The 17,042-nt window shown below is 37.8% G+C and overlaps 1 protein-coding gene across 5 annotated transcripts in view; it reads right to left on the reverse strand.

Moving 5' to 3' along the window:
* The window catches only part of FRY (FRY microtubule binding protein), a 508,702-nt gene that overhangs the window by 205,732 nt on the left and 285,928 nt on the right, over positions 1-17,042 (reverse strand). For all 5 annotated transcript variants that reach the window (XM_081126905.1, XM_081126902.1, XM_081126901.1 and 2 more), the window contains 4 exons: positions 14,908-15,076; positions 12,256-12,348; positions 12,060-12,158; positions 5,555-5,656 (listed from right to left, as the gene is read on the reverse strand). In XM_081126905.1, the coding sequence (XP_080983031.1) occupies positions 5,555-5,656; positions 12,060-12,158; positions 12,256-12,348; positions 14,908-15,076 (463 nt within the window). The remainder of the gene's footprint in view (positions 1-5,554; positions 5,657-12,059; positions 12,159-12,255; positions 12,349-14,907; positions 15,077-17,042) is intronic.

Genomic DNA, 17,042 nt, shown 5'->3' on the forward strand with positions numbered 1-17,042 from the left:
CCTTGTGGTTAAAAGCATACTCCAGACACATACTGCCTGCATTTGAATTTTCCCAGCTCTGCAATTTATTAGTGGTGTGGCCAACCTCAGGGAAGCTCCTAATCTTTCTGGGCTTGATTTTCCCTGTGAAATGTAGAGAATCCCACCTGCCTCACAGGAGTGTTATGAGAATTAAATGAGTTAATGCACATAGGATAATGACTGTTCTTGCCCACAGTAATTATTATTAAATACAAGGCACCATAGCCCAGCAGCAAATGGGGAAATGTAGTTCCTGATTTCTGGGAGCTTCCATTCTAGTGGAAATATCTCCTCTGTTGTGAATGTCCCTCTATTTATATATAAGTATTTTATATTTGCATTGTGTATCATTCAAAATTCTCTCATGCATCATGCCTTATCACATATTGTGAATTGTGATGGGGTAGGGGAAATATCATCTAAGTTCAACTGAAGAGCTTAACTGACATTTCTTGTTCAAATGACAAATGTTACTGTCTTCTGTTCAACTTCTTTTATACTTTTTTCTTGCCCCCCCCTTCCAGTTATCTTTTAGGTGCGCCTGTTTTAAATATATATATATTTTTATTGATTTCAGAGAGAGAAAGGGAGAGGGAGAGATCGAAACATCAATGATGAGAGAGAGTCATTGATCAGCTGTCTCCTGCATGCCCCCTACTGGGTTTCGAGTCCGAAACCAGGGCATGTGCCCTGATCGGGAATCAAACTGTAAACTCCTGGTTAGGTCGATGCTCAACCACTGAGCCACACTGGACAGGCTGGTGCGTCTTCTTGTGACTAATGTTCTTTCACTCTTAACAATACGTTGAGGTGGTCTATTTTTGTTCCCATCAAGACTGAAGAGCAAAGTGGTAGACTTAAGTTTTTATTCCATGACATGCCAGCCTGCCCAACACCATGCCCACTTTCTTTAAATTTTGCTTTTGATTTAGGGAAAGCAATTCACTGTTAACAGCAATAAGTAGGGAGAACTGAATTCACCAATGACTTGGCTGTTGATGGGCTCACTGGACAGACCAATGCTTCTTAAAGTCCATCAGCTAACCATTTGTACCGAGTCACATGGGATGCTTATAAATATGGCTTCCTTGGAGATTCTTGTGCACACTAAGGTAAAGATCTATCAACACAGATTGATAAACAATTTTTAGTCATCTTTTAATCTTTTCATACTCAAATGCCTTTGAGTTTTCTTTTTCACTTCAACTAAAGCCAGATATTCCTTTGCATATCTTTCTTCTTTTTGGCATTTCCTTTTGATACTTGTATCAGTTTACTGTGATCATAATTCACTCCTTATTGTGACTGTATTATCCAAATAACATATGTACTATAGTTTAGAATAACCTCTAAAATTACTGTACAGACAATGGATGGAGATTACTTTTCTATTTAATGGCTGAATAAATAAGGCATTCGTGGAAAGTAATATGCTTGTCATCTGATCAACAATTTTTAGACTCAGTTTATAGGCACTATTAATTGAAATGTGCCTTTGACAGATCTGAAGCACAGATGATAAGAGATTTTCTCAAGTTTACAGAAATAAGATTAATATCAAAGGCAAATAACTATTTCTTAAAAATTAATATTTAAAGTAGCTAATACTGTGCCATTTAAAACTGGTATTTCCAAAAAGAATAGTAGTTGCTTTAAAACAAATGGTGCCATACATTTTAATGTGTAGAATCCTTAATATATTACTCAATATCTCCACTTATAAAGATATTAGTACCCTTATTATTACATAAAATTTTTTTAAAAAAGCATTCCTTAAACTTTATTGTGATAATTACACACAAATATATGTTAAGTGCTGAGGAAAAATTTCATCAAATATATTTATGGCAACCATACTTTGGAGATTCTTAATGGAAATCAAAAGACCTTCCTCATACCTCCCTCTTCTGCCCCTCCTGAATGTGCCATTCTCTATCATAACATCCTGTTTCATTTTCTTTATAGCAGTTCTCACCATCTGAAGTTTTCTCCTGTATTAGTTTATAGGTTTACTACCAATCTCCCCCACTAAATTATAAGGTCTAAGAGACGGGAGAGTGTTACTGCTTTATTCATCACTTATTCCTAGGATCTGGTACACTTCTTATAACAAATTGTTGACCAAATGACTGACTGACTGAATGAATGCATTCCAGTTCTAGCACAAGCAGGGACTGAGATGAAAGAAAGGAGATCCATTTTGAATTCTGTACTTTGATTTCTAGGAGGACTATGAAACTAGGCTGGCTAATGTCTACCCTTCAATGAAGTATCGCTATCTGAGCAAAATTTTTAGAAAAATGTAAATAATATCCATGAAAGCATAGGGATAGCTCAGTGTAGCCTATCACATTATCATGATGATCCATGACAATATACGTAAGCCCCTACCTCTGGCCTACCTCGTAAGCGATCTCTAATTACAGAGAGCTACTGCTGTTATTAATCACAGAGTAAATACCTTTCTTAACTTTGAGTTTTCTTTTTTGTTTTTGTTTTGTTTTTATAATCTAGATCTCACTGGCATATTATAGTCATTATTATGAAAGAAAGTAAATTTAAATATTCTCCTTATTACATCCATTTTAAAGGATAAGAAACTAGCACCTAGTTATTATGAATACTTAATAAATACTACATTTAAAAAGCTATTAATAAATGTGGACTAATAACAAAAAATGAAGGTACTACTGAATCAAGTTTTCAAATCACATTTCTTTTTCAGAATTAGGCATATGTGGCAGATGTGAAGGAAATGCATCATTTTTTAATAGCCCAATGGGTGTAGATTCTGACATAAAATATATAGAAGAAAAAAGTATTGGTTACCACTGACCAAGAGTAGCTGAAGGATGTCGATGCTGTAGTGAGAAGGTGCCGGATGTTTCTCATCACTTTACAAGGGCATATTGCTAACATATGGTTAACTGAGTTAATTAAGTATAAATAATAATGTTTGTGTTACCAGTGGAACCTGCCTTTGACAGACTGACACTAAACAAGCATTGACTCTGACAGCAGCAGCTCACTGATGCTCACACAAATTGCTATTATGTTCTATGTCACCTTGACGAGTCGGTTCTTCAGAATACATCAGATGGCTGCAAGTTCATTGTGTTCAAACACTAGGTTTATCACACGTAAGCATGTTCGGGGCAGGTGAAGGCAAGGTAGAAAGAGTGCTGGAGGGAGGGGAAGGACAATGGGGGAGAGTTGGTTTGGTGGTCCTATATGATGATATGGTTGGCTCTATATCCCATAAAACACTGAAGCTACTCAAGACAGCATACTTCTGAAGCCATGTTAGTCTTTCCTCAGGTCTTTCTTCCTTACTGAGGACTCATGAGGAGGTCTGGAAGGTTTTCTGTACATTTATGACATTTTCAAATGGTCCCATTAAATCCCTATTGGGTTTAGTTCTAAATATATGGAATATAATTTTATTCCAATTATAACTCATTAATATTTTTATGTATTTTAATCTGGGGATGTGAATTCCAAGAGTTTATTACCCATAAAGTAAAATATAGTTGCCTTTACTTTACCTAATAACTACTTGTCTCATGCTTCATGGAACACCGAACGTCTACAAATGGTACAGGCATCTCCCTACTCCCAATTTTTACATCCCTCACTGTCTGTAGCATGAATTTTGAAAGTTTATTACATAGCCCCCAATGAAATGCTAAGCTCCTCAAGGACAGGGGCTCTATTCTAGATCGTATTTTTATATAGTTGACTTCCCCTATTTTTCCCACTTCCAGCACCTTCCCTAGCACCGTACACAATGACCACTTCGTAAGTACTTTGTGAATTAAACTAAATTCTAGAATCCGACTCAGTCACTATACTATTGACTTTTTATGATCTTATTGCCTTTCTCTTTTAGAAATCCCAATGCTTGAAGTGTTTGCATAGAGAAACTCTTCTCTCTAGGGCTGTTTATAAACGTTATTAAGCTTTTTGGGTGGCCTTTGACCAGAGCTCCAAACAATATTCTAACTTTGAAGCAATTAAGTTCCAAAGTAAGATTATGTTGCTATACTTCAAAAGCAACTTTGGAAAAAAGTATTTTGGTCTTAGCCACAACAATAAACTGTCATGCAAAATATAATTTTAATTCTAACTAAAATTAATCTCAAACACATTTGGCATAATACATATAGAAAAATGCTCTGTGAACATTTGTAATAATTTCACTTTTTAAAAATTTTGAACAAAATGACCACTTTCTATCTGTATAAAATGTAAAATTAAAAAAAGTTTAACCGGAACCAATTGCTGAGTAACTTAAAAGTTGCTACAAAAAATGACATTGGGACTGTATGTTAAAGGTGTAATGACAGATGGATAAATCCCTAAATAAAATATTTGAAAGTATCCATTATATCATAGCTGCTAACCCTGAAAAGTTTTGTTTTTCAGAATACTTAAAAGCTTAATTCTATATCCACTGCTATTATAGTCACTCACTGCCAATTTGAAGAAAATAAATGATTCTAGTCTTGGATTTCACTATCAGCTTTTAGAGCCAGTACATAGTTGCTACTTAAAACAGCTCTAAAGCAGATTATTATGTAATTTTGGTAAATGCCAAAATAATACAATTAATCTTAACTACTTCACCAAATTAAAGTGTCTTAGAACAAAAAAGACAAGGCAACATGTGTAAGCACATACAGGATTTCATAATTAAATATACTTCTCAAAAATTCTAAAGGAGCAAATATCGTACTTGTAAAAGAAATTCAACATCTTTGGACACAACTGGGGACAACTGTGAAAAATACATGCTACATGCACTTATATTAGGAATGGCTTTCATTTAGTTGTCTTTTATCAATAGGTCACTAAAACTTAAAATAGGTTTACCAATCTCAAGTTAGAAAGCCAGTTTTAAAGCTAATCATTACAGTTGTTTTCACTGTAGTTTCCTCAGTTTCAGGGACCATGACTTTATTTCTCATGTCACCCAGCCCCTGTGCTGCCTCCCTGAAGAAAGCTGTTCAGTGAAGGCTTGGGCCTGATAGACTGGCATGTGGCTCGAAGAGAATACTTTAAAATAATCACAAATAACAGGAAATAAGTGCTCTCTGTTACTAAATCAATCATCCCACAGAATGGAACTTCTTCCCTCAAATAGTTCCTAGACTGCAAGCAGTAGAAAGATGGAGGTCTACATGAGCATCTGAAATCAATTCATGTGCTTCTGCCAATGAAGTGTGACTTCTGTTTTTAAAAATCATTTAGATAAAATGTGACAATAGAGGCATACAAGAGGGGGGCATTTATTTGACTCTTAAAGTGATCCTTATTAGAAAATATATTTGAAGTGATTTCTCTTATCTCTAAGTCACCTTCTAAAATGATCTATATTTAATAAGAGCCCTTATTAATATTTTTTCATTTTCTTTATTTCAACAGGACAGGATAATTCCCCCACAAGTATCAGAAATCACTCTCAGAAGCACATATACCAGACTAAGAATCATATAGATTTTTATGAAAGACTTTTTCAGTCAACAATACTAACCTTAAGGTTAGATAAGCAGTTGTTGAGGAAAATGTGCCACCTGTTCAGGAACAGCTGCTTCTGACTGACACAGAGCAGACAAGTGACCAGGGGGTACAAGGCCTGAGGAAAAAGAAGACAACGTTATTGGAGGACTACAGTCCAACAAACCAGGGAACAAGTTCTCTGGAACCTCCCTATGTGGCCTGTATGGGCCAGAATAAACAGGGTCCCTATAACACAGAGGTAGGTATTCCACGAAGGCTTTCTGGTGACAGTGGGGATGAATAATTTAGAGTTATGTATTGTGTACAAGTTTCACATACAATCAGTGAAAATCTGATTCACTGATTTAGTCTTCACTTCCAAATTTTAAACACAAACTCATTTTCTTTGATCATGCTCAATCCTCAGAAGGAAAGCAGGAAGGCACGCTAATTTTGAAAATGTTACTGCTTTTCTGCTCATAAACATCTACTAGTTTGTCTCTGCCTTAGAGGTAGGTGTATATGTTTTCTTTTGCATGCAATCTTCCTGTAATTAAAGAAGATTCCTAAAAGAAATGTTATTGCATTCGTAAACTCCACCAAGACAAATTTAACCACGGAAGGAATTCACTTATGACTGAATAAACAGAGGTGCTACTTGCGCTTTTCCAGCCTTAACTGGGCCAGTTTCCCACAGCAGCTGAAGAAGACAGAAAAGCTAATGGGCAGCCACCCAAGAAATATACATGCAGAACCTGTCACCACTTTGCTGAACCAGAGACCATATACGTTTATGACTCCCCCAGAAATTAAGGCTAGTGAAGATTTAAACAAAATATTACTGGCGCATCCATTAATTTGAATAAGCAAACAAGCAACTGCCACAATGAGATTCAGTGCTTAACAATTCATTAACTTATTTTTATTTTATTTTTATTTCTTTGTTATATAAAATAATCACAGATTTTTTTTCATTCCACTAAAAGTATGTGTGTGCACATATATATGGATTAAATATAAAGTTATCATGTGATGTGAATTAGTGGGGAAATAATACTACATATTTGGATGTCAATTTAGAGTTTAACAAACTTAGAAGTAGTTGATTTTAGATTGTAGATTGTAATTCTAGGTTCAGTTGAAGTTTCTGCTACCTCAAAAATTCTTTTAAAAAAATTTTTAAATCATTTTTTATTTTTCAATTACAGTTGACATATAATGTTATGTTAGTTTCAGGTGTACACCCCAGTGATTAGACATGACATAACTTACTAAGTGATCATCCTGATAAATCTCTTACCCATCTGACACCATACATAGTTATTAGGATATTATTCACTATCTTCCCTATGCTGTACTTTACATCACCATGACCACTCTGTAACTAACAATTTACACTTCATAATCCCTTCACTTTTTTCACCCATGCTCCCAAACCCCTCACATCTGGTAACCATCTTTCCTCTGTATCTATGAGTCTGTTTCTGTTCTGCTTGTTAGTTTGTTTTTTAGATTCAATTGTTGATAGATATGTTTTTATTGCCACTTCATTGTTCATATTTTTAAACTTTTTTTCTTCCTTTTTTTTTTTTTTTAAATCCTCACCCAAGGATATTTTTCCATTGCTTTTCAGAGATACTGTAAGGGAGAGAGAGAGAAACATCAATGTGAGAGAGACACATCGATTGGTTATCTCGGCACACACTCCCCAAACGGGCCAGGGATCTAGCCTGAAACTGAGATACGTGCTCTTGGTGGGAATTGAACCCCGGACCCTTCAGTCCGTGGGCTGATGCTCTAACCACTTAGCCAAACCAGCTAGGGCTTTCTTCATCTTCTTGAAGAAGACCCTTTAACATTTCATGTAATACTGGTTTGGTGGTGATGAAGTCCTTTAGCTGTTTCTTGTCTGGAAAGTGTTTTTTATGTCCTTTGATTCTAAATGATAGCTTTGCCTTTCTCTGACTGCTTATTTTACTTGGCATAATACTCTCCAGATCCATACAAGCAATCGCAAAAGTAAGATTTCCTTCCTTTTTACAGCTGAGTAGTATCCCATGGTGTAAATGTACCACAGCTTTTTTATCCACTCATCTACTGAAGGGCACTTGGGCTGTTTCCAGATCTTAGCTATTGTAAATTGTGCTGCTATGAACATAGGGGTGCATAAGTTCTTTCTGATTGGTGTTTTGGGTTTCTTAGGATATATTCCTAGAAGTGGGATCACTGGGTCAAATCACAGTTCCATTTTTAATTTTCTGAGGAGACTCCCTACTGTTTTCCATAGTGGCTGCACCAGTCTGCATTCCCACCAGTAGTGTACTAGGGTTCCCTTTTCTCCACATCCTGGCCAGCACTTGTTGTTTGTTAATTTGTTGATGGTGGCCATTCTGACATGTGTGACATGATACCTCATTGTGGTTTTAATTTGCATCTCTCTGATGATTAGTGACTCTGAGAATTTTTTCATGTCTCTTGGCCATCTGTATGTCCTCTTTGGAGAAGTATCTATTTTAGGTCCTTTGCCCATTTTTATTTATTTTATTATTTTATTTTATTTTATTTTATTATTTTATTTTATTATTTTATTTTAAATACATCTTTATTGATTTCAGAGAGAGGAAAAGAGAGGGAGAGAGAGAGAGACAGAAACATCAATGATGAGAGAGTCATTGATCGAGCCCACAACCTGGGCATGTGCCCTGACCGGGAATCGAACCCCGATTGCCTGGATCCCAGGTCGACGCTCAACTGCTGAGCCACGCCCGGCCGGGCGCTTTGCCCATTTTTAAATTGGATTGTTTGTCTTCCTTTTGTTAAGCTGTATGAGTTCCTTATATATTTTGGATATTGACACTTTATCAGATGTGTTATTGGCAAATATGGTGTCCCATACAGTGGGCTCCCCTTTCGTTTTGTTGATGGTTTCTTTTGCCGTGCAGAAGCTTTTTATTTTGATACAGCCCCATTTGTTTATTTTTTCTTTTGTTTCCCTTGCCCAAGGAAATATATCAGCAAAAATATTGCTATGAGAAATGTTCTAGATTTTACTGCCTGTTTTCTTCTAGGATTTTTATGGTTTCAAGACTAACAAGTACCATATAATTTCACTTATAAGTGGAATCTAATGAGCAAAATTAACTAACAAACAAGATAGAAACAGGCTCATAGATATAGAAAACAGACTGACAGCTGTCAGAAAGGAGGGGGTAGAGGAGCTAGGTGAAAAGAATTAAGGGATTAAGCAAAAAAACCCCCTCATAGATACAGACAACATTATGCTGATTACCAGAGGGAAAGGGGGTGGGAGGAGGTAGAAGAGGGTAAAGGGAGGAATAAATGGTGATAGAAGGAGACTTGGCTTGGGGTGGTGAACACACAATACAATATACAGATGACGTATTATAGAATTTGTACACCTGAAACCTATACAATTTAATTAACCAATGTCACCCAAATAAATAAATAAATGATAGCTTTGTTGGGTAGAGTGATCTTGGTTGTAGGTCCTTGCTTTTCATCACTTTGAATATTTCTTGCCAATCCCTCTGGCCTGCAAAGTCTCTGTTGAGAAATCAGCTACAGTCTTATGGAAGCTCCCTTATAGGTAACTGCTTTTCTCTTGCTGCTTTTACGATTCTCTCTTTGTCTTTATCCTTTTGCATTTTAATTATGCTGTGTCTTGGTGTGGGCTTCTTTGGGTTCCTCTTGTTTGGGACTCTCTGCACTTCCTGGATTTGTATGTCTATTTCCTTCACCAGGTTAGGGAAGTTTTCAGTCATTAATTTTTCAAATAGGTTTTCAATTTCATATGCTCTCTCTCTCCTCCTCCTTGTACCCCCATGATGCAAATATTGGTGTGCTTGAAGTTGTGCTAGAGACATCTTACACTGTTCTCATTTTTTTGGATTCCTTTTTCTTTTTGCTGTTCTGATTGGGTGTTTTTTGCTTCCTTATATTCCAAATCACTGTTTAGTTTCTTGGCTTTACCTACTCTACTGTTGATTCCCTGTAAATTACTCTTCATTTCTGTTAGTGTATCCTTTATTTGACTGGTTCTTTTTTATGGTTTCCATGTCTTTTTTTGTGCTGTTGAAATTCTCTTTAAGTTCATCTACTCTTCCCCTAAGTTGGTTAAGCATCCTTATAACCAGTGTTTTGAACTCTGCATCTGGTAGATTGCTTGCCCCCATTTGGTTTAGTTCTTTTTCCGTTCTTCCATTTGGGACATGTTTCTTTGTCTCCTCATTTTGGGAGCCTTTCTTGGTTTGTTTCTATGTATTAGGTGGAGCTGTTATGTCTCCTGGGCTTGGCAGAGTGGCCTTATTAGGTGTGATGTAGGGTCCAGTGGCACAACCTCCCAGTTCATCCAAGCTGGGTACTCCAAATGTGCCCTCTATTCCCATGTGGGCTGTGTACACTCTCCTGTTGTACTTGAGCTTTGATTGTTGTTGGCACATCAATAAGATGGGTTTACCCGCAAGCTGATCCACTGTAAGGACTGGCAGTTGACTACCATGGAGGATCAGCTGTGCAAGGGCTCACCCCACAGAGAAAGACTTACTTCAGCAGGGCTCTAGTGTCTGCTGATTCTGCCCCTTAAGTGTGTTGCTGTGGAGATGGTTGGGTGGTGCTTCAATGTGGTCTGATGCTGTCCACCAGGTGTACTGGCTCTGGGGCCTCCTGGGAGGTGCAGGCCAAGGTCAGCCTCTGCCTGTGTTCTGCCTACATCACCCAGCATGAGCTACAAAGAAATCTGCTGATAGCTGCTACTTGTGCTGGGCTTGGAGGTGCCTAGGAGAGGCCAAGCTGTGAGCAAAGGCTGGCTGCTGCTAGTACAGGGCATGCCAAGGCTAGATGCTGTTTGTTTGAGAGTTTTTAGGAAAGTCTGAAGCATGAGCCAAGACAAGCTATTTGCTTGGAAAAGCCACTGGAAGCAGCTTGGGTGGGCCTGCAAGTTGGTGGGGTAGGGTCTCAGGGAATCACCAGGATGGGGTGAACATTGATAGCCAGGTTGATGGAGACTCAGATGTGGTGTCCGCCTTGCTGGCTGTGTTGGGGGAGAGCTCAGAAAAGGAACAATGGCCTCTGCCAGTACTTCTACCTGGGAGAAAGCTGCCCCTCCAGCTCTCGCTCTGATGCCAGATTGTTCAGTTCCTCCCCATATGTCCCTGGTGCCTTTCGATCTGTTGCACCAGCACTGAAACTCAGAGGGAGTGAGTCAGAGTAAATCCAGGAGGGCTCTTTAAGAGGATCTGTCTGGCAGTCTAGCAGCCCTCTGTCTCACTCAGCTACAATCCCTGGTGGTTTTTATAGTCAGAAGTTATGGGGACTTTTCTTCCTGGCATTGGAACTCTGGGCTAGAGGCCCTGGTGCAGGGCTGGGGCCTCTCACTCCTAAGGGACAACCTCTGCAGCAGAGATATCCCTCCCGATTTTTATTCACCACACATGGGTTAGGACCAGCCCATTCAGCATCTTCAGAACTCCTACTAGTCTTGATGTGGCTTCTTTATACCCTAAATTGTAGGACTTCCATTCAACTAGATTTCAGGTGGTTTTGAATGATATGTAGTTTAGTTGTAATTTTGATGTGGTTGTGGGAGGATGTGAGTATCGCATTTACCTATGCCACCATCATGACTGAAAGACTATTTTTTTTAATCAACTAAATTTTAACCTGATTTTTGAACTGCTACCGTTGAGTACAACTGTAATTCAGGCCAGTAATCTAAAACAAAAAACAACAACAACAAAGAACACACAACCAAGCAATCAGTCACAATGACTACAGAATGCAGACAAATAAGCAAATTAGCAAATGTGTCACCATTACCAGCAAAGCAACTCTGAGTACCTGCTTAAATAATGGTGACAATGTTCACACTGAAGACTAGCATCAACTATGCCAGTAACCAGTGACCTAAGCAACCTGCTTCCTTCACACTGTGGAAATTACAGTTGGTATGACACTCAACGATTCATAAACCAGAGCTTAATTTACCACTGAGGGCAAAAGGTTGTAGGAATTCAAAAGAATTTTCTATGCTGCTCTTAGTATAAAAGCTTTTCCAAAAATTGTTTTCTTAGCCTTCAGAGAACCTTTCATATGGGCAGTTATCTGTGTCCCAACTCCCCCTCTTGCCTGGATACATTTTGGTTCTGAATACGGAACAGTAATTAGTCAGAGAAGACTCTTGAGGACTGAGAAGAGAAACCGTTACTATAAACTTTAGCCTTCATATTAGAAAAAATACTCAGAAATTAAAACAAAAATCAGTTAAGGCAAACTCAAAAATAACATAATCCTTAGGACTAGTAGGGTCATCTAAGGTGACATGGTCTAATCCCTTTACAGTACTATGATTCAATCATGGTCAATATTAAGTGCAAGTTCCAAATTTTGAAATGCTACCTTTCTTTGAGGGAGTTATGGATAATTCTCCTATCAGTGGAATGCTTGTGATTCTCAAGTAGGTTCCAGCCTAGGAATTTTCATCTCTGCAGTTTTGTGTTTTGGATTTTCTCATAGTTACTAACCAAGGAATGCTTCTTCCGAGAAGAAAGTTCCAGCGTGGTCTCATACAGACTTTCAACAAAGTTTCTAAGGCAGGGGACATTGACTTCATTTTTAACAGCCTGCAACAGAGATGCATGTCAATATTATATTAATTAAATTGTTGATTCTCTAATGCAATTTGGAGAAGTTCTTAGAAATGAAAATGTAACAACTCACAGCGGCAACTGGGACAAGAATTTCAACAAAAAGCCCTGCCAAGGCATGCTTGATGTCTTTGTCTTTGACCTCCAGGAAATAATGTGCACATTCCTGGGAAGCAGAAAAAGGGTGAAGAGCAAGAACATAGACTTAGATGTGCACATAAAATGTATTTACACATTTAAGTAAATAGCTCTCAATTCCACTATACATACTAACATTGCACTTTCCGTAATCTATAAAAAACTCATGGATTTAGAATTTATATTAAAATTCACAATGGCCCCAATGATATTTTCTCACTCCCCTCCTACTTCCATCTCAAATTACTAAATTGAAAGGACAAAGCATCTGCAACCAGCAAGCAGACATTCCTCTGCTGACTTTCTGGTTGGTTCAATCAGTCATTTCCAACAAATTTCCATTGACCACCTATTGTGTGTGGTGCCCCGAGCCCTGGATTAACCCAAAAACACAGATCCTCAGAGAAGGTAAAAACGGGAAGAGAGGAAGAGATATTACATTTATATTAGGCCTGATGCGCCTGGGTACAGAGCTGTTTACTTGCTAGCCCTGAATTTTATATGTTTATTACTCAGACAGTCACAAGCAAGTCTGGAAGGCTTCCCTTCCCCACCTTAGGCAAGGAGGCCTTTTGCAATAGTTTCCTCAAGCAAGGATTTCTTTGCCTGTAGACTGCTGTCAATGAAAGGATGTTTTTGGTTGCCCAGGGATCATCTAGCAGGAGTGGCCTGTCCAGAATTCTTCCAGCCCCTTTCTCCTTCCAGCCTTGGTAGTAACTTACTGTCATCTTTATTAGGTACTATTTTCATGGAAGAGTTGAAGGCTACATGTACTTGGAATGACATGTTAATATCTATAGTAGCTATTACCACTTATTTTCAGTCAACATTGGGACTACTGCCAAAAACACTTACTGAAGCTCCCAGCCTATCAATATCATACCCAGACCTCAGCCTAAGATAGGCACTGCCAGCATGGAAAGTCACTGACAACAGAATGGAGCTTTATGGTTCCCAGCACTGTGACACTTTTCTTACATTATTTTGTATGTGTATATAAATACTCTCTCAAATTGTCATTCAAGTACATAGATACATGAATTAGTTAGTAGGGGAGAAGAATAAAAATAATAGCAGTTACTAAGAATTCTCAGAACCACCTTCTAAGGTTAGTGTCATTATCACCACTTTGCAGATAAGGTGAGTGAAGCTGGGGTGATTCAGTCTGACTTGCCCAAGGTCACAGAGCTGGTAAGTGTTGAAGCCTGAATTCAAACGTATTGTAAGTTTGATACACAGCCTATATTCTTTTTTTATTTTTTAACAGCTTTTTTGAGATATAGTTAACATACCATGCAACTCACCCATGTAAGGGTACAATTTAATGGCTTCCGAATACACATTGTTGTAAAACTGTCACCACAAACTTGGAATTTTTTCATTATCTTCCAGAGAAACTTTGCCCCCTTAGCGGTCACCCCAGCTGCCCACCCTACACAACTTTGTCTCCATGGATTTACTTGTTCTGGATATTTCCTATAAATGGAATCATATGTAGCCTTTTGTGTCCAATTTCTTTCACTTGGCAAACTGTGTTCAAAGTTCATCCATACTGTAGCATGTATCAGTACTTCATTCCTTTTTATGGCCAAATAATATTGCATGGGTAGAGCATGTTTAGTTTATTCATTCGTCAGTTGAACATTTGGGTTATATCTACTTTTTTGCTATTAAGAATAGTGCTGCAATGAACATCTGCATTCAAGTTTTTATGTGGACATATATTTTCATTTTTCTTGGGTATACACCTAGAAGTGTAATTGCTGGATCATATAGTGATTCTAGATTTAACCATGTGAGGAGCTGCAAACTGTTTTCTAAAGCTACTGTGCCATTTTACACTCCCATCAGCAGTGTATCAGGGTTCCAATTTCTCTACATGTTCTTGCTAACACTGTCTTTTTTATTCTAGCTGTCCTAATGGATATGAAGTGGTACAGGTTATATTCATAACCCCTACATCTTAGTTCTTTATTAAGATCCTCACTAAGTCTGATTCACAGCAACATTAAAAAAAATCCTTCAGATACTAAAGTTTTGTAAACTCTAATAGTAGCATATTCTGTAGAATCCTCATTAGCAACAATTCTTTCATTAGCACATAATAGTAAACACTGTGTAATCAACACCTAAACCTGTATGGTTTGGTTAATTTTCTAAATTCCTTCTGATAGTATGAATAAAAAAGATCTCTTCATATTTTAAAGTTCTGATGCCTATGAATTTGCATAGCCAACTAATGTTATCAACTCTAAAAAGTAAAAGATCAGCTATATTTTATTTACAGAATGATGGGTGAGGGAGGGGGAGAGGGAGAGAGCAAGAGAGAGAGAAAGACAGAGGGAGAGGAAGTTTAATAAATAAGACATTCCCCTGATACCCTGCTCCAAAGGTAATGTGAAGTTTAAAAATAAAATTATGTGCCTGCAACTCTGTTATTTGGTTTCAAAGCCCTTTCTGAATTATTAAGGAAAAGTTAGACTTTTTCCCACCTTGACAAGTGAATGGGTTTTCACATTCCAGGTGAGTTACTCTGAGGAAGGGGGTCAAGCTGACAGCCCCTTGGTCCTCCTGCTCAAGATATTACCTGCATAAACTGAAGAGACGCCTCAAAGTCCTCCACCGGATACATTTTAATCCGAAAGAATTTCATCCCCATTATCAAGCTGATGATGCTTTGAACAACATATGGGCTCTGCTCCTTGTGCCGTAATTCTTTTAGCTCTGCCATAAATTTCTTCTTCACAGCATGGAATCTAAGAAGAGAATATGAGTGATTTATCAAATAATGGGTAGGAGAGTGACTGTAATGGAGGCCTCCAGCATCTTGGGGTGACAGGGCACTGGGATGGGGATCTTTTAAATCAAAGTACAGTGGCTGCGATTTTGAAAGGAGTTGATATAGGGGATTTGATAGAGTCCCTTTTTATCCTGTAAGACGCTCCCTCAAGCTAGGGATAAGGTCCAGGGTAATACAGAGCCTCTAAAAATAGTATAGCTCTTGCCCTGCTGGGCATGGCTCAGCGGTTAAGCGTCAACTTAGGATCCAGGTGATCGGGGTTCGATTCTCGGTCAGGGCACATGCCCAGGTTGCAGGCTCGATCCCCAGTCGGGGGTGTGCAGGAGGGAGCTGATCAATGACTCTCTCATCATTGATGTTTCTATCTCTCCCTCTCCTTTCCTCTCTCTGAAATCAATAAAGATATATTTGAAAAAAATAAAAATAAAAATAGTATAGCTCTTAAATCAAGCTCAGTTTCCTCAGGCTTAGAAATTTCCAACACACTTGTAGACCCAAAGGGCCCAAGCATGAGTTGTGAGCATATGAGCAATAGCGTGCCACACTAGCTGGTTCTGACAGTGACAGGGAATAGTGCCCTGAAACATGCCCACACCCAATTCCAAAGTTTTATGTTGTTGTTTCCTTTATAGTTTTAGGTTCACGATTATTGAAGAAAATATTTTTAGTTTAAAGGTAAACCTAGTATTGGGAAAATTTAAATCAGCTCTAGAAGATGAGTTAGCTCTCTACTACATGTATGGGAATTTGCAACAAAAAAGACCCAGTCCCCAAGGAACTTAAGGCATTTGTATTGTTTGAAAGTAAAATGACATTAATAATTAATATTAATTACAACATTATTATAAAGAATTAAAAAAAGAATAGATCTTAGGATGAAAGGTGATAGCAGATCTTCAAAATACCTGAGGGTGAGAGAATATACACATAGAAGTTTTCCAAACTCTTTCTGAGATAGCAGGTTTCACAGTTAGTTAAAAAAAAGAAAATGAAAGGCAAGTGTTCTAAGACTCATGGTATTTGGTTTCCTGAGACCATGAGCCTGAGGTTCCACATAAGCTGAAAGGGTCAATTAAGAAGAAGGAGTGATTGGAGAAGGTAATTATGATGATAGAAGTTAAAAGACAACCAATAGAATCCCAGAAGTAGGTAACAGCAACTCTTGATACCACAAAGTAGAAATTTTAGGACGAATAAAAAGGTGGTAACATACAGTAACTGGTTCACTAAAAGACAGCAAAAGGGGTGTATGACTGAAGAGATGGATACAAGGGGCTTGGTGACCGCTGGCAATTTCTAGTTCTTGGCTTGGGTGGAGGAGGTGACATGGTATTCATTTGGTAACAATTGGTTAAAATTGTATTTTTTTAAACAATGTATGGATTTTTTTCTTTAGGTTTGCTACATATATTTCACAATAATAAAAAAAAAGGTTTTAAGAAGACAATGGAGCAGAAAATATAAATTCCAAGCTCCAATGTCATCATTCTTTTCTACTTCTTATAGCAAAAAAAATAAAATTGATGATGATGATGATGAGGTGAACTGGATGTGCTCAAGTTTCTGAAATGCCTGTCTGAATTGGGAATAACAGTCAGATACATTTGTAAGACTGTATATATTTGACGTACGTTATATATACTCTTTACATTTTTATCTTCACAACAATCCACAGAGTCAGGCAGTGAATACATTTCCATTTTACAGAAGAAGAAACAGATATGGAAGACTAAAGTGACAAAGAAGAGACTCTGATGCAAATTCCAGGAATTTCCACTACAATACAGCTACATAGTTCATGATAGCCATGAACTATGAAATGTAGGCACTGTCGTATCAACAGTGTACAGTTTAATTGGGAAGAGAAAACAATGTATTCTTGACAATGAGCCATGTGAACAATAACAACAACAACAACAACA

The sequence above is a fragment of the Miniopterus schreibersii genome (assembly GCF_964146895.1).
Source record: "Miniopterus schreibersii genome assembly, chromosome: 2".
NCBI lineage: Eukaryota > Metazoa > Chordata > Mammalia > Chiroptera > Miniopteridae > Miniopterus > Miniopterus schreibersii.